The sequence below is a fragment of the Macaca fascicularis genome, chromosome 6, assembly GCF_037993035.2.
Source record: "Macaca fascicularis isolate 582-1 chromosome 6, T2T-MFA8v1.1".
Taxonomy (NCBI): domain Eukaryota; kingdom Metazoa; phylum Chordata; class Mammalia; order Primates; family Cercopithecidae; genus Macaca; species Macaca fascicularis.
In genome coordinates, this window is record NC_088380.1 from 25,033,362 (window position 1) to 25,060,010 (window position 26,649).

The 26,649-nt window shown below is 34.3% G+C and overlaps 1 protein-coding gene across 2 annotated transcripts in view; it reads right to left on the minus strand.

Annotated features, from left to right (window-relative positions):
- Nucleotides 1–26,649, minus strand: part of LOC102137890 (cadherin-10) — a 161,599-nt gene that overhangs the window by 17,772 nt on the left and 117,178 nt on the right. For both annotated transcript variants that reach the window (XM_005556626.4, XM_015451242.3), the window contains 3 exons: nucleotides 6,456–6,643; nucleotides 4,694–4,947; nucleotides 204–340 (listed from right to left, as the gene is read on the minus strand). In XM_005556626.4, the coding sequence (XP_005556683.1) occupies nucleotides 204–340; nucleotides 4,694–4,947; nucleotides 6,456–6,643 (579 nt within the window). The remainder of the gene's footprint in view (nucleotides 1–203; nucleotides 341–4,693; nucleotides 4,948–6,455; nucleotides 6,644–26,649) is intronic.

A 26,649-nucleotide genomic window follows, 5' to 3' on the forward strand; every position in this document is an offset into this window, starting at 1 on the left:
ACGTATAGGTATCCCTCTATGTATCGATGTAGGAAATATTAAAAAAAAAAAAAAGTATAAGTGCTGAGAAAATTACAATTCATCTGTCCAATGAGAATGAATTATTTCTAATATAAAATAAAACCTATAAAATATGTTAAAATACTTAAAATATATAAACATAAACATCTAGATATATGTTAGATACATAAAATTCATCTTACTGATTTCAGCAGCAATAACAGTAAGATTATGCCACTGAGATAGTTCTCGGTCAAGAGGTTTTGAAGTATAAAGAGATCCATTTCCTGAATGAATGTTAAAGATTCTGTCAAGGTCAGTATGGCGATCCAAGGAAAATCTGAACATGGAGGGCAAGAAAAAATACAGGGTAGCATTATTAATAGTTTGCAGGAAAAAACAGTGAAATGCAAAGACACACAAATCACTGATAATTACAGGAAAGAACACAGTGCTGACCCAGAATGTAGATTGTTTGAATGACTTTTCATAGTTGCACACATAACTTCTCCTCAAGGCATAAATTGGTACTTTGCTCTGCATTCAAATGCTATTCTCCTGAATGCTTGTGTTATTTAAATTATTGTCTGTTGTCATATTCATTCAACTGATTTTGATATATTTGGTCACAAAACAGTTGGAATTACAGGCAGTTACATTGCCAACTGACATTATTTGGTTATTGGAAGTTCTACTGAAGAATAATACAAAGATTTATTGCAAAAGATTATTCCCAGAAGCTATGTGTTCTTAGAAAATTGAAGACAATGTTAGTTTCATCAAAGTAATAGACTATCAACTTCTTATGGTGTTTAGTAGCTTCATGGTATGACATTCATGCAGCTTCAATTTCCTAGCTATTTGTATCATTATTATACATATTGCTTTTAATGCAAAATATTTAAAAAATAGAAAAGTTTGGATGGCTGGGCACGGGGGCTCACGCCTATAATCCCAGTACTTTGGGAGGCCCAGGTAGGTGGATTACAAGGTCAGGAGTTCAACACCAGCCTGACCAATATGGTAAAACTCCATCTCTAATAAAAATACAAAAATTAGCTGGGTGTGGTGGCAGACGCCTGTAGTCCCAGCTACTCGGGAGGCTGAAGCAGTAGAGTTGCTTGAACCCGGGAGGCAGAGGTTGCACTGAGCCAAGAATGCACGCCACTGCACTCCAGCCTGAGTGACAGAGCGAGACTCCATCAAAAAAAAAAAAAAAAAAAAAAAAAAGAAAAAGAAAAAGAAAAGTAAAGTTTGGGATAAGAGTTTTTAATATATCTGTATCAAATAACATCTATATGCATTTAAAAAATATCAGCAAACTATCCTGCAATTTGATAGCAAGCATAGTGTGCTGTGTGTCATTTTAAAGCCTAAAACTAGATTTAACATTCTGGTTGATGTAGTTTAAATAAATCTCATTATCTTTATCAAACTACATATCTAACATTCACATATTAAGAAAATCGTTGTGTCTCTCCACTTGGAATAATTATTTTATTACTGAGAGATCTAACATAAATTTCACTTCTTCATTGTAGCCCCTCATGATGATGTAAAGTAGAAGCTATTTATCCCCCCTTCACTCATAAAGCAGCTGTACCACCATCTTTCCATTTACCACGTTGTATTAGGAATTCATTTCATATAACATCTCAAACAGACAATAAAACATGAAAACACCAAGCATCAAACTCTACTAGGCACTCAATGAATAATATTTGATTCTCATTGTGAGTCTTCTTTTCTAATAGACGGAGAACTCCTTAAGAAACATGTTAATATCTGATATGGTGATCCACAAATATTTGTTAAATGAAAGAAAGAATGACCTAATTATCTGGCATTTTGGCAAATAATAAGGTTCCTTATTTCTGTAGAAATATGACATAAAGTTGAAATATATAAATCAATAAAAGCCTCTGCTGTCATGCATCACTGATTTTGCTAAATCCACTTCATGTGTGTTCTTTCTTAATTATTTCTTGTAGTTCAGAATGAAGAAGTAATGACAAAATTTGAAACGTTATGTGACATTATCTTGCAGATACACAGAGATCATGGTTCTTTTGCAAATATGATTCAAAGTATATAGTTTGCAATTCTGTATTGGAAAGTTATGTGTGTTAACTTTCATTTTCCTTTCTAAAATAACTTCCAGAACACACATTTTAAGAAAATCCCTTTGAATACTGTATTAACATTCACAAGATATGACACAATTTATAGCATGTCAAGTATGATCCTTCCCATAATGACATATTGCATTAGTAAGGCTATTCTATTTTTTTGAATATATATATTCGAACCAAAGAATGATATCCACGAATATTCATTAAATTTTCTACATCAAATAAGTATAAAGTCAAAGTGTACAGCAACTTTAATGGCATACTCTCTGTCATTGATAACCAAAGGAGTTATTATTTTTACTATAATATGTGTAATATTATACCTAAGAGGACTATAATATACATATACATAATATAATATACATAACAGGAATATATGTATAATAATATTCATAAGAGGATTATTTCCTCCTAGTCTTTAGACTTGCATCCTTATTAACCATTTTATTTTATTTTAAATATCCACAGGTATATTTTGACATATAATAATTATATGTCTATAGGAGGATTTAAATTCTATTTCATTGTGTGGAGAAATAGCTTGATATTACAATTTAAGTATGCCACTTAATAGACATTTAACTAACAATATTATATTTTATTTTGTAAAGTCCATTTTAAATCTGAAACACAGAAGACAGCTTGCTAAACCTTAGAATCTCTGCCAAGAAAATGCTTGGTAAGTATTTAATGAAGAAAATTAGGCCTGTGTATTGGTTATATAAAACCTTCAAAGGAAAAAACAAAAACAAAAACAAAAAAACAGAAGGAATGCAGCAATTTAGATGTTGGTAAATGAACTGGGAAAGAGGCATTTATGGGAACATCATGTGGCATGTACAGGTTTCTTCTGCCAATATGTAACCTGTGATGCTGTGTGTGAATATAAGAAAACATATTTATGTGAAATTATATAAATAAAAAGTAACATAGATATTCATAAAATACATGATTTCACTTGAAGATATGGCAGACCCTATAGAATTTTTATCTGGTTCAAGTCATGTGGCACATAAAATTAGAAGTTTCCTGAATGCGCTGTGGCATGTGTAGGAGAAAGATAAGCGTGCACTCAGAAAGTGAACAATAACCATCTGAACTCATACTTGACTGGTTCACATAGAAAATGGGCAAGCAAAATTAGCCCGCAGAGATTTAGAAAACAAATGAAATCCAAAATACAGGATGGACTAATGGATTATAGTAAGCGTTCATTTTCATACTGAATAGTGTATGTCGATATACGTATTTCTTTAAAGTAATAGAACAAGTGTCATTAAAACAGTGATTTTTTTTTTTCATTTTCAGGAGTTTATGACATTTCATATGTTTTTAAGCTGTCATAAGAAGGAAAACAAGAATCAAAAAAGACTCACCTTTCTAGAACGTTCTCACATATTTTGAAAATTGGCAGAATAAATAAATAAACATAAAACAAAACAGAATCCTCTCAACTTTGATGGCTGTGTATTAGGGGAGTTTCTAACATCATAATATAACCCACACTGCAGTATCATAATTACTTTTTTCTTTTTTCATAGAGACAGGGTATTGCTTTGTCACTGGAGAGCTGTGGTGTGAATGCAGCTCATGGCAGCCTTGACCTCCTGGGCTTAAGTGATCCTCCCATCTTAACCTGAGTAGATGGGACTATAAGTGTGCACCACCATGCCCGGCTAATTTTTAAATTTTTTAATAGAGACGGAGTCTCAGTATGTTCCCCAGGCTGGTTTCGAATCCCTGAGCTTAAGCAATCTGTCCAACGTGGTTTCCCAAAGTGCTGAGTACAGGTGTAAGCCAGCACATCCAAACTATTTTATAACTGTTAAAACTTCTCTCATTCAACCTTACATTTTATTTAATACCTTTAAAGCACAAATAAAGTGGTTTGGTTGTACTGTAAATGCAGAGTTGACATAGTACCCTGGATCTGTACCAGGGATCAGAACAGCGAACACCGTAAGGAGACATGCAGGTGTAACAAGCAAGATTTCAATCTAAAGGGCATGATAAAAATAAGAAAACCATGAAGCTTGTGCATGCCACGCCCCAAAAACATTCAGAGGCAATTTACTAGAAATGCCTGTGCTCAACATATTTGTATACAACTTATGGAAGGACTCTTGTATCTTCCATTGCAATAAATGCTTTAAATAGAATTTCATGATCTCTGTATGTATCTCCGCTTCTTTTCTTTTTTTCTCATTTTAAACTATACTTTGTTTTTCTATTTATTTATTTATTTATTTATTTTGAGAAAGAGTCATGCCCTTTTGCCTAGGCTGGAGCGCAAGGGCACAATCTCGGCTCATGCAACCTCTGCATCCCAGGTTCAAGTGATCTCCTGCCTCAACCTCCCAAGTAGCCAGGATTCCAGGTGTGTGCCACCATGACCGGCTCAATTTTTGTATCTTTAGTAGAGACGGGGGTTTCACTATGTCGGCCAGGCTGATCTCGAACTCCTGACTTCGTGATCCACCCACCTCGGCCTCCTAAAGTGCTGGGATTACAGGTGTGGGCCACCGAGCTCAGCTGTTTTCATTTTTAAAAGGCACACTTACCTAATAGGGCTGGAAATAGAATCTGGGTCCCTTGCCATTACAGTACCAATGATTGTGCCAACTTCAATATCTTCATGAACTTCAAACAGATAGGAGGACCTACTAAAAATAGGAGGTTCATCCACATCTTCTATAGAGATTTTCACTATGGTAGTATCTTTAAATGGTCCTAGGTAATAAAAACGGGGATCCACATGGGTATTTTCTGCTTCGACTTTCAGAGTATAAAGTCTTCGGCTCTCATAGTCAAGTGGCTGTATAAAAAAATACATCATCAAATTAGCGTGAGGGAAATTGGATGATAGGCTCCCATCAAGGTACAATATGATTTTTAAGTTTTGGTTGAGTTCTCTTACATAGTTCATTAATTATAAATAAAAAAAGACAAACACAAATAATACAATCTTCATGTTTCATTTAGGATTCGACTTTTGCTTTTTATGCATTCAATTAGTAATACTTTGGAACATAGGAACTTGAGAGTTTAAACCTTGGAAAAATTGGGATGGGTATTGAAACCTATCTTATAGGTGGTAACATTACAAAAAATGGGCTGGTGGATGTTGTATGTGTTTGTGTGTGAATGTGCATGTGTGGAGGTGTTAGCTACTGCTCAATTTTTCTAAGTAAATACATGCAGTTACCTTTTCACATTTATGCCGTGATGTTTCCATTCAATGTAATGGGCTTATGATATTATAAAAGAATTATGAAATCTTGGAGACTAATATACAACTTTCAAGTTATATCAAATATTCAAGATAAGAAAAACCTTCTGTAATAAGAAATATTTTGATAGTAATTTGGTAAATAGGTTACATGATGAAACTAAATACCCTAAATATTCATATAGTTTAACTGTCAGAAGTATAAAATCAAGTATTTTATATCTCACCTATTCTAAAATGTATGTTTTGTTACCAGATAAAAGACTTTGTTAGTTCGGATTCCCTCAACCTTCTATTTTTGTTTCGAAAAGAAACAGATTCTATTTGTATTACTGCTGCTATCTGGTCTGAAAAATGACAAGACAGCTGCTTTCCCATTTGATAGTCACTGTTCATTTAATAACAGTTGGTTTTGTACTTTGTACCTTGCAAAAGTATCTCAGGATAGTTTAATTATTAACTAATGCCTATGTAGTTACTCTATGTATGGCATTTCATTAGGACCTAAAGTTTTATGGGCCTTATTTTTTTCTCATAATGATGGCACTGTTGCTACAATAAAAAAACAGGTTACCTTTAGATTGTATCACTGAGCATATGTTAGAAGAAAACTTACATTTATACAGCAGAAGGGAAAATGTGAACAATTAAATTATGTTCCAATCCATGCTGTCTCTTTTATTAGTAACTCTAATTATTGCTTCATCAGCTGGATAGATGGCATCACACTTTTTATACCTCCAACTAGGATGATATATTGCCATTATTATGTATTAACTAAACATTTTAAAATAAAACAACGTGATTATGATGTGCTTTTATTAATGTGGCTTAGAAACATGATTACACATATATTAACTTGCCTTTTATATTTTCTAAAATTTCAGGTTTCATGTCTCAATCAACCAAAACACGTGGTCAAAATTTTCAAGGAGCTCTTTGGCTTTATTTCTTTCTTATGTATACACAGTATAAATCACATTTTTGGAACATTAGAGTGGTATTTCCCAATGGATAATTCATGAGTGAAGAGGATATAATGCAATCCCTACTCCTGAAACACACAGATACTTATTTATATGAATGCTTTGCACCTGTTTCACAGTTATGATGCCTTCCTGTGTGTCCTTCTCAGTCACGATGTCAAACATATCAGTACCATCACCATCAATAATTCGGTATTCTACTTCAGCATTTTTCCCAGTGTCAGCATCAGTTGCTTTGACACTTCCAATGGCTGTGCCAACTGGGGAGGATTCAAGAACTCGAAGATGAATAGTGTCTGTAAAGTATAAAGAAAAGGAGAGAGAGAGAGAGAGAGAGAGAGAGAGAGAGAGAGAGAGAGAGAGAGAGAGAGATTTCTCAATAGAATAGCCAAAAGCAAAATGTATACGAGGCAATATAATAGATCTTAAACTCTAAATCAGATGTTGACAAATGATGAATACATGTAATATGGATAACATTAAGGTTTAGGAACTCTGAGGGCTTTGATCTGTGCATATTATGAATAGTAAGAAACAAGTCCTAACAGTAAGAGAAATTCTGGTTTAAAAATGAATATGTTCATAAAGAGAGACAAGTTCATATCTTTTGCAGGAACATGGATAGAGGTGGAGGCCATTATTCTTAACACACGAATGCAGGAACAGGAAATCAAATACCACATGTTATTACTCATAAGTGGGAGCTAAATGATGAGAACTCACAGACACAAAGAGAGGAACAACAGACACTGGGGCCTACTTGAGGCTGGAGGGTGGGAGGAGGGAGAGGAACAGAAAAACAATAACTACTGGGTAGTAGGCCTATTACCTGGGCTATGAAATATATATCTGTACAACAAACCCCGAAGAAACAAGTTTACCTATGTAACAAACCTGCACATGTGCCCCTGAACCTAAAATAAAAGTTAAAAAATATTAGCATGTTGTCTCTTTATTTATTTATTTATTTATTTTGAGATGGGTGTCTTGCTATGTTGCCCAGGCTGGTCTGAGCTCAAGCTATCCTCCCACTTTAATATCTGGGTAGGTAGCTGGGATTACAGATGCAAGCCACTGCACCAACCAAGCATGTATTTTTTCATTGCATAGGTCTGTTTTGAGTGCAGATATGTATTTATGTGTGTTTACACAATCACAACAAACCACAGGATATACAGTGAATGTTTCTATTTAGTTGTTTTGACTATGCTATATTTAGTTATTTACTACTCATACTTATTTCAACTGCATGGCAGAACATTACAAAATCCAATGAAATCAGCCATTATGGGTAGGAATCCTATTTCTACTTGTGACAGCAGGAACAAACGACAGTCTACGGAAAAAACATAAAGATGCTCTTCGCAGTGTCAGAGTAAAAACACTAAATACTGACAAACTCCCCTTCATTCCAGAGCAAAATAAAAATTTTTCTATGCTTTTGGTGTACTTAGATGTACTTCCAGCATGAACAACCTCTACTGCTAATGAGATTTATGTTTCAGCACCTGGTCATAAACTACGTATTTCTGATGGATTCATCGACCTCAAGTACACTTCTGATTATAGCACCTTCTTGCTCATAAACCTTAAGTAATTCTCCTTAATATACATAATAAAGTCCAGACCTCTTAGCTTGTCACAGTCTTGCCTGAATATATCTCTCCTATATCATTTTGAATTTAGTCACTTCCATGAAAGATACAGACCAAACTGGGCTTTTCAAAGTTTTCTAGTCAAAACTTATCCTATATCACTATTTCTTCTTTCTTTCTCTCTTTTTTTCTTTTCTTTCTTTCTTTCTTTTTTTTTTTTCTTAAATAGAGTCTCACTCTGTCACTCAGGTTGGAGTGCTGGAGTTTTATGACATGATCTTGGCTCACTGCACCCTTGCCTCCCAGGTTCAAGTGATTCTCGTGCCTCAGTCTCCCGAGTAGCTGGGACTATAGGCACCTGGCACCATACCACAGCAGGCTATTTTCTGTATTATTAGTAGAGACGGGGTTTTACCATATTGGTCAGGCTGGTCTCGAACTCCTGACCTCAGGTGATCTGCTCACCTCGACCTCCCAAAGTGCTGGGATTACAGGCATGAGCCACTGTGCCCTGCCCTTATATCACCAATTCTGTATTTCTCACGCTATTTCTCTCACATAAAATTCCTTCCCCTTAGCCTCACGTTATCATAATGCAGTTTACCAAATCTGAGAAAATGATACTGTTCAAAGCTGACTGTTTGTTGGGCTATGCCAAGCCCAGAAGAGAGGTCTCAGAAAAAATGAGCCAGCAGACACCTTGTTCTTAGGATTCTAGTTCCTAGAACTGTGAGAAAATACATTTGTGTGGTTTAAGCTACCCATTCTGTGAGACTTTGTTGTGGCAGCCCTAACAAATGACTATGGGCATATACATACACTAAACGTTGGAAGACACTTCCTAAGAAGCATCATTAAAACTCAGTTTCCATCACACTGCAGTTGGTGCCTTAGCCTGTATCCTTCTTCATTTTTCTATCTCTGGTAACACACCACTGAAAGCAATTCTCACCTCATTACTTTGCTACCATCTTATTGGTTCTCTTTGCCTTTGCTGATTCTTCTTGCAACACCTGTCCCCTAGATATTCTGATGGCTCCCCTGTTCTCTTCCTTCAGTTGTCTGCTCTACGGGGACCTCCTCAAGAGCTTTCACTAATAGCTTAACTGAAAATAGACTTATCAAAAATAGTGCTCGCAATCACTTCTCCTATCACCAGTCATCACCAGGCATTCTATTATCTACTTACTTATTCGTACGAAACAAAAGAATGTAACAGTAAACAGGCACTTAGTATTTTTATCTAAGGGTTCATTTGAGTGTAGTAGCCACCATATCATTATTGGTACATTATCTTATACAATAAAATAAATTATTTGTATATTGTATATTGCATAGAAGCTTCCTACCTAGTCTACTAGCTCCTATGCTTGGCCAAATCAAATCAATTCGTACACACTCTTAGTCCACATTGCTGCCCTGTTGCTCCTTAAAAACATTCATGTTATTAAGCTTTACTCAGTTTCAAAACTCTTTGATTGTTCCCATTTTACTTAAAAGAAAATATCCACAGGCTGACCCTTCGTAATTTATTTAGATCCTCTGTCCTGTCAGTTTCTCTCAAATTAATACATCCAATTATCTTGGTCTCTTTTAGTTTTGTCCAACAAACTTTTCCTACCTCAACATTTTTTCCTTCCCTATGAAAGATTTTCCACACAACTCTGCCTCATAACCACATACTCTTTTCATATAGTTCACTATGATTCTACCACAGAACATCATAAAATCTAATCTGTTGATTGCAAGAACTTCCTTTAAAAACTAAATTTTATACAAGTGGCACCTCAATAAATGAATTTATTACTCCTTAGCAAAGGTGACCTTTCTAAAATACAAAAATGATTTCACTGCCTCAGTGAAAGCACTTATTGTTGATGTTAAGTGTTTAATTTCATTTGGTGTGTAAAGTCTTATAAAATTTGATTTCTGCTAAAATCTTCATTGTTACTAGTATCTATTCTCAAAGCTAGAGCATACAGGAAATGCAGCCACAATATATTTTTTCAATTAATAAGCTTTCAATTAAAAATTTTAAATAGGAGGAATATTTAACAAAACAAATACAAACATATGGATAATGAAATTGAGATATATATACAACTTGAACACACCATTTAGAGAGTACAGATTCTTTTAGAGCCAACATAAAACATTTAATGCAATCTAACCAAATACTAAGTTATTAGGCAAGTTTAAATACATTTTGATAAACCACTATCCACCAAATACTCTGACCATGCCACAATTAAGTTAAAGGTTAACACAGAAAAGATAAACTCAAATCCTTATATTCCTGAATATATTTAAAGAATAAAATTAAAAATAACAGATAATACCAAGATTGTGAATGTTCGAAAATATTACCCACACTTATGTGCTAATAAAATTGAGTACTTAGCCTTAGTGGAAAATTCCTAAAAATACAAAATATACCAAAATCTACAAAAGAGAAAATCAAGTATGATTTAAAATATTCTACCCTTCCAAATCCAAAAAGTTCACTTGAACAGTTTTTAAGGAACATTCATGGAAAAGAAAATTCCAGTCTTATGGAAAGTCTTCTTGAGCAAAGAAAAGTGGGGCTCCTATCGTAACTCATGAGAACAGTATTACCCTGACATAAAACCAGACAGGAGAAGACAAGTGAAGTGGGCATATAGTGTGGTCAAGATTCAGGCTGTATCACACTGTATCACATGGAAATGTATAATATTTAGTAAGTTCCTTTAAAATTTTTTTAGTTTACGATCACTTATGTCAAGTTTAGCCTATTACAGACACTATTCTAATCATTTTACTACTAACTAAATTCCTGACTTCGTTCAACTCTCATCTTTGCCATTAAAGTCATTCTTCTTTTCTGGAGATCTCACTTTGCATTTGATTGTCATGTCTCCTCCCTCTTCTCCAATCTGTGAGAATTCTTTAATCTTTGTCTTTCATGACTAATATGGTTTAGCTGTGTACCCACTCAAATCTCATCTTGAATTGTAGCTCCTGCAATTCCCACGTGTCATGGGAGGGATGTGGTGGGAGGTCATTGGATCATGGGGGCGGGTCTTTCCAGTGCTATTCTCGTGAAATTGAATAAGTCTCATGAGATCTGATGGTTTTATAAAAGGGAGTTCCCCTGAACAATCTCTTTTGCCTGCAGTCATGTAAGATGTCCTTTGCTCTTCCGCCATGACTGTGAGGCCTTCCCAGCCATGTGTAACTGTGAGTCAATTAAACCTCTTTCCTTTATAAATTACCCTGTCTCGGGTATGTCTTTATTAGCAGCATGAAACAGACTAATACAATGACCCTGACACTTTTAAAGAATACTTGTCAAGTTACTGTGCAGAATCTCTTTCAATGAGGGCCTATCTGATATGTTCTTGTCATTAGATTAAAGTTATGCATTTTTGTAAGACTATCACAGAAGCAGTCTGTTCTTAGTGTATTATATCATAGCAGGGAGTATTCAATATCAATATGTCTTAGGAATGATGATCTTAAGTCAACTAAGGTGTTTCTGCCAGTTTTCTCCTTTGTTAAGTTACTGTTTTTTTTTTTTTCCTCATAGTTAATATATATCTTGGTGAAGATATTTTGAGTGTATGCAAATATCCCATTCCTCCTAAAAAAATATGCCCACTAAATGTAGCATCAATCAGTGATCTTGCTGGCAACAATTAATACTGCAGTTTACTAACAATGATTTTCAATTTTTTTCATTCAGTTCCACATTTATTATTTGAAATTCTTCTGTAAGGAAAAGCTACCCCTTCTCTCTCATTTATTTTTACTTATGCTTTTATTTATTTACATCAGTATAGATTCAAAAACATTTATTTTATTTTATTTATTAGAATCTAATAATATGATTATTTATTGTTTTCTGCAAATTCTTCCAGATTCAGTTATTGGATGATTTTTTTAGGTTGGCTCTTTCAACATGTCTCCATCATTCTTTCAGCATGCTTCCTTAATTTCTGGCATCACAAAATGTTCCAAGTTCATCTTATATTTTTTGTGCCTAAGTCCTCAAATCAAACAAGTTTCCATATATACATATATATGTAAGTCTGGTTGCTTCTGCTTGAGAAAGAACCATAATTGTTTAATATAGTGCAGTATTAAGAATAAAAAAAATAACTTCATAATGTGTAAATATGTCAACATATGTACATGAAAGTAATTATTTGTATTTGAAATAAATCTGTGTATTGAATATAAAAAACTAAATAACAGCCAGTTATTGTTTACATGTTAATTGACCTTCATTTTAGAAATCAACGTACTTGCATCCTTGAAAAGTAATTTTGAAATCTATGATATATAATATTAGTATTTAAGACTTTTCAGCAAAAGAAAAAAATTCTCCACAAGAATAAAATGAAAGTGTTTAAATAGCAACACTATAATATTAGAACTGATTATGTATGCTTTTTGCAAATGTGTATTTGTAAAGTAGTCACACATTTTTGTTTAATCATTATTGCTGAAAAAAGCCTATAATTTCATTTCTTGGCATGAAACACAACTCTAGTGCCCAAACACTGGTCAGCAATACCACTGTTTTCACATTGATATAAACTAGATTTTCGTAGAGATTTGCTGTCTTCTAAGTCCGAGGAATTGAAGAGAAAGTGGGAATAGGATTTCTTCTTGAGACGAAAATTAAGTGAGATATCAAAGATTAATGGGATCACAGAAACATACAAAGAAACCAGTCAACTTGCCTCCACCGGCCAACATTTAGAAAATTTGATAATCAATAAGATAATAATTTAGATGATTAAAATACATTAAATCATATTTGGTTTTTGACAATGCAAGCTAAATAATTCAGTTCAATATCTTAGTGACAAACAATTAATATTTGTGGATTATATGTAAAGATAAAGATAGTTGTATGAAGGTGGCAAAAAAACAGAAGCCCAAATTGAAGGAAAATGAGAACCTAGAGAAGTAAGCAAAAGACTAAAAGCTTTTATGGCCTGGGGATATTTGCCCTTTTCACAACATTTATCTTTATTTTTATGGCCTCTTGAAGCAAGGAGGAGATAGACCAAAGTCTAGGTTATCTACAAGGTTATTTACTGAAGCTGCCGATAGACTCCACAACAAACTAAACTTAACGAGCTTTGCGCTAGGTTTAAGGGGGATCCAGATGTAAGCCACCCTTGACAACATTTTAGATTTCACAGTGTTGGCTCAGATAACCCTGGTAATATCTATTTCTACAGACACAGATAGCGTTAACTGCTAGGGGAGAGGGTGACACTGTGGTATCCACGATGGAATGGAATGAAGGATCATAAAGCAGTCTAAAATTACCTGAGGGAGATTCTGTGTACAGACAAGAAAACCTCTAAGCTTGTCCTAACTGACAGGACCCTTCCTGGCTTCTTCTCCACATACGTTTTTCTCTCAAGTGTCTTTTGCAAAAGTGAGGGACATTAATATCTCTGAAACGTTTATTATATAGCTCAGTGAGAGTACAGTTGTAAACATTTAGCTCATAAAGCCAAAAAGGAATGAAAATGATGGTATTAGTTACCCTAAAATATAGAACAACACATCAGATGCATATTGGAGAGAGAGATATATACACACACACAGATATACACACATGTATACACATATTCACATATATACACACACATAAATATATATATATACATGCATATACATAAATATATGAGTGTATATATACATATGTGGAAATATAATGGACAGTTTTACCAAGCTAATAGATCTTTAATATTTTAATTTATTCACCTTCTTTAGCAAAAATAAACTTTTGAAATTTTCCACGGAGGGCAAATTCAGCCCTGTCGCAATGTTGCAGTTTTTCCTGCCTTAAAGATCACAAGATCTCCCCTTTCAATGAATATCATGTTTAGTTTTGTTTTTCCCTGTTCTCCTCATGTCTCAACATAATGCTTGAACTGAGAAATATTAAGTCATATCTGTATATTAATAAAGTTATTTTATTGCCAAAGGCGGCTTTGACCTATATGGGAGAAGGATTACACTGAGGTGGTAATTTCTAAGTTTATCTTGCCAGGGACTAATTTTGCTTTTTCACATGTGCACTTTTTTTTTTTTTTTTTTTGAGACAGAGTCTTGCTTGGTCACCCAGGCTGGACTGCAGTGGTGCGACCTTGGCTCTCTGTAACATCCACTTCCCGGGTTCAAGTGATTCTCATGTGTCAGCCTCCTAAATAGCTGGGATTATAGTCGTGCACCACCATGCCTGGCTAATTTTTGTATTTTTAGTATAGATAGGTTTTCTCCATGTTACCCAGGCTGGTCTCAAACTCCTAGCCTCAGGTGCTCCACCTGCCTCAGCTTCCCAAAATGCTGGTATTGCAGGCATGAGCTACCGTGCCCAGCTCACATGCAAAATTTAAGTTAAAAATTCTCAGTCTGCATCTTTTTGGTTTTCCCCAGCAATCCTAAATTTATAAAATAATTTTTAGCAAAAGTTTAGTTTATAAAACAACATAGATCAATATTTTAATGATCTTCAGTTAGAAAGGAATTTCTAAAACAACAAAACAAAATTTAAAAAGGTCGATAAATCAGTCTATACTTAAACTAAAACCTTCTATAAAATGAAGGCAATGTAGAGAAAGTGAAACATTTTACAAATAAAGAGCAGACAGTTTCAGTACACATATTTACAAATATAGTATGTTTAAAGATCCATAAGAAAAGGTAGAATAAACTAGTAGAGAAATTAGTCAAGGATGTTGATAGAAAACAATTGACAGAGGAGGAAACATGAAAGATCAATAAACAGAGACAACTATCCTAAAATTAAACCAGGTAAGTGCAAATTAAAGCCAACTTTACACTTATGAAATTAATAAAAGTTAAGTCTGACAATCCCAAGTGTTAAAAGTATGTGGTAGAATAAAAACTATTATGTAGAATTGGTGGATTTTATATTTGACACAATGACTTTTTCGGAAATGTAGTTTCCTACAGCTGCTGTAACAAAGTAACAAAAACTAGGTGGCCAATAACTATAGAAACATACTGTCTGGCAGTTCTGGAAGATACAAGTCTGATAAGGACATACTCCTAGAGAATCTTACCTTGCTGCTTCTGCTACTGGAGTTCACTAGAAATTCTTGGTGCCCCTCAGCTTGTAGCTGTATCACTACCATTGCATAGCCATCTTCTCCCTGTGTATTCACTTGCCCTTCCCTGTCTCTGTGTCTTAATTGCCGCTTTTCGTAAATATACCATTCATATTGGATTAGGGCTTTAACTCTAGTAACCTCATTTTAAACTGATTTCCTCTATTCCCAAATAAGCTCAAATTCTGCGGTACTGGAGGTCAGTAATTCAACACATATGTAGACATAGGACATATAGAATTATTGTTTGTAAAATGAAAAAAAAAAAAAAAAAAGGAAGTAAACCAAAGTGTCAAACAGCATGAGAACAGATGAATAAATAATTGTATAATCGCATATCTCAACATAATACAAAAGTGAAAAATGCGAGCTATACTTATATGGAAAAATATGGGTGAATCTTAGGTACACATTATTGAGTGAAAAAACCAAGTTTCAGAAAATGAGGTATAGTGTGATACTAGCTTTATAAACCTAAAACAAGAAGAACTCATTATATTTTCTAGGAATACATACATACTACTATGAATATATACACACAGTTATATACATATATGCCTCCCCAACCCTGTCCCTTTCTACATCTATCAGATAGTCTCAATGATCAGATAGTATCACATGGTAACTAACTCTGGACTATCTAAAAGGAGAGGATGATGTATGTCCATGTGAAGTATTCTTAAAATCTTTGTAATGTAATTTTTCAGGGGTGCTACTTATATTCTTTTGTATTTATTAAATACTACTAGAAAATTTAAAACAAAGAAACAAACACATATACAACACAAATAACTTTTTTTTTTTTTTTTTGAGATGGAATCTTGCTCTGTCACCCAGGCTTGAGTGCAGTGGCCATGATCTCAGCTCACTGCAACCACTGCCTCCCATGTTCAAGCGATTCTCCCATCTCAGTCTCCCAAATAGCTGGGATTACAGGCGTGTGCCACCATGCCTGGCTAATTTTTCTTTTTTTTTTTGTATTTTTAATAGAAATGGGGTTTCACTGTATTGGCTAGGCTGGTCTCGAACTCCTTACCTCAGGCGATCCACCAGCCTCAGCCTCAAGAATCGCTTGAACCCAGGAGGCAGGCATTGCAGTGAGCAGAGATTGCGTCACTGCAGTCCAGACTGGGCAACAGAGCAAGACTCTGCCTCAAAAACAAACAAACAAAAACTGATATGTAATTGTGAGCGTTAAAAAAAAAAAAAAAAAGATTAAAATGTCAGTGACCTTTCAACAGCAACCCTGATCCCACAAATTATTGAACAATATTATCAACATTTTATGATAATGTGATTTTGAACCTTGAATGCTCATTTTAGCCACCATATAAGTAAGTGTGATAACTCAGTGAAGATGGTTTTAGATTCAGCATAGTCCCTTTGGACCTTTTTAAGGAACCTAGTAAAGAATGCATTCTAGGAACACAAGGGACTAAAAATCAAGTTTTAGGAATGCATGAGATCCAGAAAGCTTGACTGCAAAGCAAGAAAGCAGAAAATAAAATAAAATAAAATAAAATAGTCCCCCCCATGCTGGAACCAGAATACTAAGGGCTCTAAGATTGCATCTTCGGGTCTGCCAAGTTGAAGCAAATGCTATAGAGCTGCTCACTAACAAATTTTCAGCAGCTGCACACACAACACATCAAAAACACAAGCCTGTGATATCTCAGAAAATATCGCCTTGCTAAAGAAGATCTATAATATTCATCAGTTGGAAATAATTACTTAGGAAATAAAATACCTTTTTTTCTCGTTGACCTTTGGGAGCAATGGTATGCTCTGTTACAAATTTTAGCACATGAGACCTAAATTTTACAGTTAACAGCACAGCATTTTTGAAAATTACACTAAAAAATCAGTTTGTGTCTTAAACAATAAAAAAAATGTGATACATTTAGTGCTGTTGTGAGATTGTTCTTGGGACAGAAAGCCATAGAGGGAGGTTGACAACGGTGAATATTAAAACAAAATAGAGGCACACAGAAAGGAAACCTTTCATAGCATGGCATTTAAATATGCAAAGATAACTAATACAAAAAACGGGGGTGTGGGGGGGCGGGAAGGGAGGATGGGGAGTGAAATTATATTTGGGGAGAATAGAATGATGTGTAACTGATGTCCATTTTCATCAATCATAAAAGCAAGTCAATGAGTAATGTATAAAAATATCTCAACAAATAACAAGAGGATATTAGTTAGAAAATTGTAGCTTAATCCTAGGTGAACTAAAAAGAGTAATAAAGTTGTTATCTGTGAGAATTAGAGTTATAGATGAGAATAGAATGGATGGCTTATTTTATTTATGTATATATGCACACATATAGGCATACAAATATGCATTTAATACTCTAGTAAAAATTGTTTTTAAAAAATTTCAAAAATTTCCTAATGATAGAAGAAATAATCAGTTTATAATAAAAAGTTACCATATCAATGTTCTCTTCTGGAAAAAAAAATTCCTTTGTTACATTAATTTTACTTTCACATGGAATTCAGTGTGAATATTATCTCTGGAAATTTGTTCTGAAACATTTTATTTTTAGTTTGATCTCTTTGAGATTGTTTGATTTGTATTCTTAGGCACATGCTTAGAATCTGAAAATATGTCTGCTTTAAACTTGCCATTACAGTTCTGGTCAAATATCCAAAATTATTTATTACTGTATTTTATTTTTCGATTGGTTCAGAGACAATATTTGTTACAAGGTGTATTTCATGTTTATGAGAGTTAGTGTTTTTCATGTTAATTCTATCTACTTTCAAGACTTAAACAGGAAAGTGAAGCATTTAATGCTTCACATTAAAATGAATCTAAATTTTTTAAAATTTTACTGATGATACAATATAACTATATTGATGATCGATCCGTTCTTTTCCACAGTAATTTCTCTGAAGAATATAGATGGGGTGTGTGTGTACATGCATGCACATACGTACATTAATTTTTTTCTAGAGCACACATGCACATAAACATCTTTATTTTTCCCTAAAACAAAAATTGATTATATGGCAACATCAGTAATTAATTCATTCAACAAAGTTATATTCAGTTTCCTACATACATATGTTTATCGTGTTTTCTCTGGAATTATGTTTATGCTCAGAAATCATTTTTAGGACAAGATTTATAGGGTCTATTTCAAAATTGAAAAGTGAATTTCTTTATTTTAAATGTATGAGAGTAATTCATTCACACTTTCCAATTTATTTCTAAGATGAGTCTGTTGAATACAAGTATCCTACTTTGTCAAGCAAACTGAAATTACTAATTGAGAACCAGCATGCTCTGCCTCCAAGGGTGTTTGCCATTTCGGGCAAGCAGTAGGCAGTTAACTAGAAAGCAGGCGTAGATGGTTTATGCATACACTGGCAAAGGCAAATGAGTGCTTAAGTTTCATTTCTCCTTAAAGACACCTATTTGCATGCTCCTTATTTTTTATCTTACAGTGATGAAGCTTTAATTATGTGGTACGCTTTCCTATCAATTCTAATTTATAGTTGTTTTAAATTCATTTCCAGGTGTCAGATTGAATCATCTGCTTCCCTTTTAATGTTTAGGCAGATAAATATTTCTTCCTGGTGAGTACATTCTTAGTGTGGTTACCCATTGAAGCACAAAGGCATGAATGTGAGAAGGAGAGAGGTAATTGCCATTTCTATATCACATAAATAAAGTCGTATTGGTCGGGCGCGGTGGCTCACGCCTGTAATCCCAGCACCTGGGAGACTGAGGTGGGCGGATCACGAGGTCAGGAGATCGAGGTCATCCTGGCTAACGCGGTGAAACCCCATCTCTACTAAAAAAAAAAAAAATACAAAAAACTAGCCGGGCGAGGTGGCGGGCGCCTGTAGTCCCAGCTACTCGGGAGGCTGAGGCGGGAGAATGGTGTGAACCCGGGAGGCGGAGCTTGCAGTGAGCCAAGATCAGCCACTGCACTGCAGCCTGGGTGACAGAGCCAGACTCCGTCTCAAAAATAAAATAAAATAAAAATAATAATAAAGTCGTATTGAGCAAGTAAAAATCTAGGCGGTAATATTGCAAAGAAAGCTTCCAAAGGACTGAGCAAAATGTGGGGCTACATAAATAAGTGCACTCTCATCCTGATACTGACAACCTACCACAACATCTGCACTGTCAGTTATTAATGATTTCAAACAATTTTGATGAATTTATGGTTTTTCACTATTTGAGGCTGATATGCCTGGTCACTTCTTCTATCAAAATTTGATCAGTAGGACCTTTGCACTTGAATACTTAAAATACTGCCAATTTGTGTACAAGAGTTAAAAATAACTGACAGCTCAATGTGAGTAAGAGACTTTGGAGGAAAGATATAATAGGTGATTTAAGAGATGTGACAGGGTGACTTCCTTAAGAACAACAAAATGATGCCAGAAATCAACTGGGACGGTGACAAAGGCAAACTGCTTACCTCTAGGTTTTGTTTAGCGACAAACAGCTGCTGTTTCTTTTTGTTGATAAAAACCAATAAAGTTCAAAGAGATATAAATTGTCCTCATCCTTTATTTTCTACTCTCGTTGCTACTCACATTTACATTAAAATGCTACTTTTCCAGAGTTGAGATGAAAAAGGCATCATATATATGAATCAACAAAATAATTTAACATTAGCTTATTTTGTTATTTGCTTTGTGTATAATCATATTGTAACATCTCTATGCTACATGATAATCTCGAACAATACTTGCTTTAAGAAAAATGACATAATTATGCACGTTTATAAACCATTCCATTGTATAATGCTTAAAAGATGTTTTTTAATGAGCTTAAGAGGAAGAAATTAAAAACAAGATAAAGCTCCTTGGAGGGAACTGCAGAGTAGTTAAGGAAATTATGCAATGCGAAATGGGCATTTAGGAGACAGCAGAGGAGAGCTGAAAGTCACACCAGAGACTGAGAAACTACTGAGGCTTTCGAATTGAAGATTCTTACCAGAGGAAAGAGAGAAACCCAAATTTGTGAGCACTGGAGATACGATCATCAACTCAGCTTTGGGCATTTAAGTTAAATTAGAGCAAAACGAGATGCTCTACAATGTCTTAGTTTCCTGTTTAAGCTACTGAAGAAAGTAACTTGACAAAGCTTTCAGTGAAGCTGCCATGGATCCCCAGAGTCCTGGAAATCTGTTTTGCTACATTCCTCTAGAGCGGTCCCCAAGTTAATTGGCATCAATAGATAACACACAATTGCAATGTGTATAAACAATAAAAGCATATAGGATTCAGGAAGGTTAAGATAAACTTTAATCACTCATAAGTATATTATTTTGTCCTAGGTATTCTTTACAATGGATCTCACCTGAAATTGTAAGTGTACTCTGTAACAACAGCTTTAATTGTGTCTAAACAGGTTTGCATAACTGGTTTTACATCTATATTTCTAAATTTATACCTACAGAGGGTTATTGTCCAAGGTGTCCTAGAGGATATCACGATGCAGAAGGAGTGTGAATCCCATTATGTAATATGCCAAGTAGTTTGGTCTAAGGCAACTTTCCACTGGACTAACTGGAATGTTCCAGGTAGGTTTTTGTGTAATTTCCATATACATGATTTCTCTTAGAAAACTATACATTTCATCACACACGGAAAATATGTATTTCCCCGGGTTCTGTCATGCTAAACATTTAGCCTAGCTGATATCTTACATGTTTATTTTCACTAATATCTCATTTGCACACATCTGATTGACATGCTGTATTTCACTAGCTACTAGATGGCACTGTCTTTCTGCAGGCATCTCAGTTCAAAATGCTCAAGTCCAGTTGAAATCCCTGTCCGTCTCTTCAAATAAACACTTCTGGTAGAAAGCTTGAAAGTATCTTTTCATTGATATTTTTCCTTTTATCCCTCAAACCTTTTATTTACCTAGTTACTAAATTGTCTTAAATATATCTCAAATTCCTCTTCTCTTCAGCATTAGTTCAGACTGCATCAACTCTTGCTGTTCCTATCCAGCAATGTGCTTCATTGCTATCAAAATAATTGGTCAAAATGAAGAACTGTACCTGATGCTCTCCAAAAAAAAGATCTCTTAAATAATATATGTAGCATTTTATCTTTTTATTCAACTCTTTCATGATGCTAACAATGTCTTATGTCATAATCTCACCTTTCACAATCCCTGATTTAAACCAAATTACACACATTTCACTGAAGTCTGTTTTTATTCATTTTATCTTCTCTAACAACAATAACCACCAAAAATATTCTTTCCCTCAATGCCCCTTATTTTCCTGCCTGGAAAATTCTTATTCATTTTAGAAGTAGTTTTAAATAATGTTCTTTTTCATGATTCCCTTATGTCTAAAATATTTAATTATTTAATTATTTAGACAATTATGGCACTAATCTTATTGCATTACTCACCAGTTATATTTCTGTACATGTTTCTGTTTTGTGTATATATGTATAAATATAAGTATATATAATCATGTATGTTTTTGTGTATATACAGATAAATATAAGTATATATAGTCTTATATAAACTTATATAATTAAATATATATAGCCTTATATATACTTATATAATTAATATATAGTCTTATATATATTTATATAACTAAATATACTTATATTCACACATATATACACAAAACAGAAACATGCACACACATATTTTATATATATTTATATTTATACATTTATACACAAAACACATATATATATATATGTAGAGTTATGTTTCACTTAACAGGGATACATTCTGAAAAATGCACTGTTAGGTAGTTTTGTTGTACAAACATCACAGAGTGTACTTACACAAACCTAGATGGTATCGCCTTCTACACAACTAGGCTATATGGTAGAATCTACTGCTCCTAATCTAGAAACCTGCACAGCATGTTACTGTATTGAATACTGCAGACATGTGTAACACAATGGTATTTGTGTGTCTAAACATAGCTAAACACAGTAAAAAATAAGTATTGGTATTCTAATCTTATGAGACCACCATCACGATAGGTGGTCCGTCATTGACTGAAATGTCATTATGGAGTGCATGACTGTACAGTTACAAAGGCAAGCAAGAAAAAGTGAGACAGATAATGAATATAAGAGAAACTGAAATGAAAAAAAGTAAATGTGTGTATGTACGTGTGTCTGTGTGTATAAGAGACAGAGAGAGAGAGTTTGGTTCTGTTTATCCCACCAAAATGCAAATTAGTTGTGAATGTATCCTGTACATAATTTCTTACTTTAAGACAACTACAGTTCATTTTTATTTCTTAGCACAGTTCTTGGCACATATAGGGCTTTGGTCAATGTTTAATAAATCAATGAATGCTTTAATGACATAATTTCTTTTGTAACTCCTTCAAACTATAGGCATTGGGAACATGAGGGAAAATCACGCTACATCTAACCAACATAAATTGTAGAACAGTGCTTTTGCGTGTAAGTAGGTTCATTTTTTTCTAGATAATAAAACAGGGAAAAAGAGACATTTTTAATTTTATTCCCTTCTTTCTCATGCTGAAGCATCTTCCTTGGGGCATACCTGACAGTTGCTCTAGTTGAAAAGTGCTTGATAATTTTAAAATATGCAAATCAGCCTGGGGCCTACATTACCTTGGGATCCCCAGCAGAGGAGAGGTTGACTCTATTTACAAAGTGAAAATCAGCACTTATTAAATCAAATCTCTCTTGTACCAGGCAGGGATTATGATAGTCTCACAGCTCACTGAACGTACGTGTCTTAAATCCCTATGTATATCATATAGACATTTCCTTGAAAGACCTTGTCTCGTGCAAACTTGTTTATCTGCCCAGGCAGTATAAGGATCCCAGAAAAGAGGTCAGTCGTGTTTGGTCCTTGGATACTGCAAAAGCACCAAGCAATAAAACTATGATTTACTTGTCTCTGTAACAACATGCATACACATTTTAAGAATTCAGTATGTCCTGCCTGAATTTTGCCCTATAATCTATATAAAAGTAGTGAACCACAGAATCAACTAAAGCGGGATGCACGAAGGAAGATTAAATTTTTGATGTGCCAGTATCTTTCTAGGTGCAGTGCTTTGAAGCATAGGCTTAAAAGCCAAATAACCTGGATCCTCAACCTGCTTCTTATTTATTTCATGAACGAGCGACTTTACATTTACATGATTCTGTTTTTTTAACTAACGAAAAGGGGTAGATTTATGTTGGTGCAAAAGTAATCGCAGTTTTTGCTATTAATGGCAAAATTACTTTTCCACCAACCTAATACAAAAGTAATTTTGCCATTAATAGCAAAAACTGCGATTACTTTTGCACCAACCTAATACATTATCAATCTCATACGGATGATGTAAAGATGAAGTGAGTTTATATTTGCACTATACTTTATAGTAGTGTTTAGTACATGCTATAACAATGCCTAATACTATTATTTTTATACTGTTGCTGTTTTATTTGGGCAAACCAGATAATCCTTTCTTAAGTAATTTAATGAGATAAAGTCAGTAGCCCATCAATGGCATTCAGATAAACAAATAAGCATGCATAGCTATGACATCTCTTTTAGATGATTATTCTGTAAATAATTCTGGAATTGTTTACAGTTGTTTCTGAATTGGTTATAGTTGTGTATAATCCTTAGAGTTAATTTGATGGGAAATATGAAGAATTGATGTTGAAATTCTCAGGAAGTAAGATCTTACCTCAGTTTATTTGAATACTCAAAGTCTTCCATCACCTATAATTTATCTTAATAAAAACTGTCTTTTAAGTGGGCAAATGTTTTATTAATTTTCAAAACTAACATTAACCAAATGATGAAAAGCTATTTATATTTGTCCCTATTGTCAATAATCCATGGGAAATTATAGTAGACAACAATACATTCACTCGTTTGAGTGCATTTAGGATCGATTTGGATGCTTACATAATAAATATATCAAATTCTCGTTTAATTTGACATTGATTATCTATATACATGATACCCTGCATACATATGAGAGAGTCACTCAATCACACAGTGACCTTTTGCTTGGAGTTTGTAAGGTTTTTTCCTCCCTCAAAAAGGCTCAGCAAAGCTGACACTACATAAATGTACATGTTATTGGTCCATGACTTTTATTTGTCAACCTAAATTATTTGCAATAATGTCTGTGAGTCAGTGAGTGTACAGAAGCATGATTCTATACAAGCCAGGTTTCTTAGGAGCTCACGACATTGGTAAGTGGAATTTGAAAACAATCTGCTGTTCTTGACTTTTGTCCCTGTGATGGGATGTATGGAAGAGCAAATAAAAGGCTCTGTTTTCTTTCTTTTTTTTTTTTTTTAAACTAGTGCCCAATCCTAGGCACCAACCAGTTGGCTGGGAACCTGACCTCCTGCTTAGTTGCTTTTGCAAACTCTTTTTCTCTAGGCCTTGACCTTCTTCTCTGGTGCCTATTTTTGTTCCTTGAAGATATTGGAGAGCGTTTTCAAATAGAGATTCTCTGGAGTGTTAAGGCAAAGATGGAATTAGCCAGACCTCAGTACATTAGATGTCCCTTAATCATTAACTATGGACGGATGAAAATCAATATTGTAACATTTTCTCAGGGACACTTTTTGTAAAACCTTTTGGAAACAAATACTGTTGTCCCAGTTGGTTTTGCAAAGCCCTACAATGATCACGTTTCAGTAATTTAAGCTTTTCATAGACCTTTCCAATGATCTGCTTTTACAATTTTACATAATTTTATGATTTTCTATGTTTTTATGATTTTAGAGAAAGAAGGAAAGAAAAGGGGTAAACAGGACTAAAAATATTCAAGTGGAAATACCAGGCAAATAGATTTAAAGTATGGAAGTATAATATTTTTCTAGTATTAGCACAATGAAACAGAAAAATTTAAGGATTATTGAATGTTTGGTTGGAGACCAGGAAAATTTGCTCTGGAATCCTCCTTAATGGAACTGTTATTGGTACACATGAAGTAAGTGCATTTATTTTGTATACATTTTAATATTTAGAGCAAAAGAGTAGAAAATACTTTTAGATATCAGTTTTAAGGTGCATCCTGACCTTCCAATCCATGGACTCCTTTTTAGAATTATACTAATGTGCATATATTAATGTTCACATATTTATATACTTTTAAAACCATGAGACTATAAAGATAACTTGGATCAGGCACACAGTTATTATTTTGTTAATGCCAATGATAATTTATAATTGTCAATGTTACCCTGAGGGTAAAGCCCTCTAAACTCATCTCCCATCAACCTCCTCATTCTTTGGAATGTTCCAGTCACAGGAAGTTTCAGTTGTGGATAGACTCCCTTCAATTTCCAACCTCAGGGGTTCCCACATGCTGATCTTTTTGCTAAGTGGATTTCTCCCTCTGTTAGTGGCTAGATATTGCAGTGTTTAGGTGAAATATCACCTTTTGAATGAGAGCTTCTATTAGCCTTCCCCTTCCCCTAATCGCCAAATCCTGCTTACACTGGAATTGTCTCACATGTGATTGTTTTTTATACAGGACTGAACGACCCCTTGCCAGTGTACAATGCTTTTACTTATGTATGATTTGTCTCCGCTGCTTTAAAGAAAGGCGACAGGGATACAAACCAGGACTTTTTGTTGTTGTTTTGACAAATGCCATATGCTTGGACTTAAGTTTCTAAAATGGCTGTATTAGTCTGTTCTCATACTGCTAATAAAGACATACCCGAGACTGGGTAATTTATAAAGGAAAGAGGTTTAATTGACTCATAGTTCCACATGGCTGAGGAGGCCTCACAATCATGGTGGAAGGTAAATGAAAAGCAAAGTCATGTCTTACATGGCAGCAGGAAAGAGAGAGCTTGTGTAGAGGAACTCCACTTTATAAAACCACCATCTCTAATGAGACATATTCACTATCACAAGAACAGCATGGGAAAGACCACCCCTGTGATTCAATTACCTCCCACCAGGTCCCTCCCATGACACGTGGGAAGTATGAGAGCTACAATTCAAGATGAGATTTGGGCGGAAACACAGCCAAACCATATCAATGGCATTTGGTACAAGGGTGATCTCAATAAATATTTTTAAATCAATGAATTTGTGATTTACTTGAACTGTCTCTCATACGACATCAAAACTTCTCACTTAGATGCTACTGGAATATTGGGCGAGATAACTCTTTGTCATTGAAATTTTAAGGATGCTTAGAAGCAGCCCTAGCTCCTACCCATTAGATCCCAGTAGCATTTGTCAGTTGACATAATAAAAAATGTCTCAAGACATTGCCAAATGTCCAGGGCCATGGCTGGGGAGGGCAAAATTATCTCTGAATTAGAAACATTGTTATAAATCCACACAATAAAATAAATGAAAAAATAAAGCAAGATATCTGAGTTTTCATTTGTCTCTGTCTCCTCCAGATGACTGAGATTGTTGATGTAGCATATAGGGAAACAATGAATTTAGATCAGCCAACCTAAAGGAAAGTTTGAGTTGCGACCTAACTTATAATATTGAATAATAAAAATAATAATGGTAATAGAGAACTAGCATGAATCAACATTATTGGATGCATAAATACACTAAATGCCAGCCACTGAGTCAATGCTTCT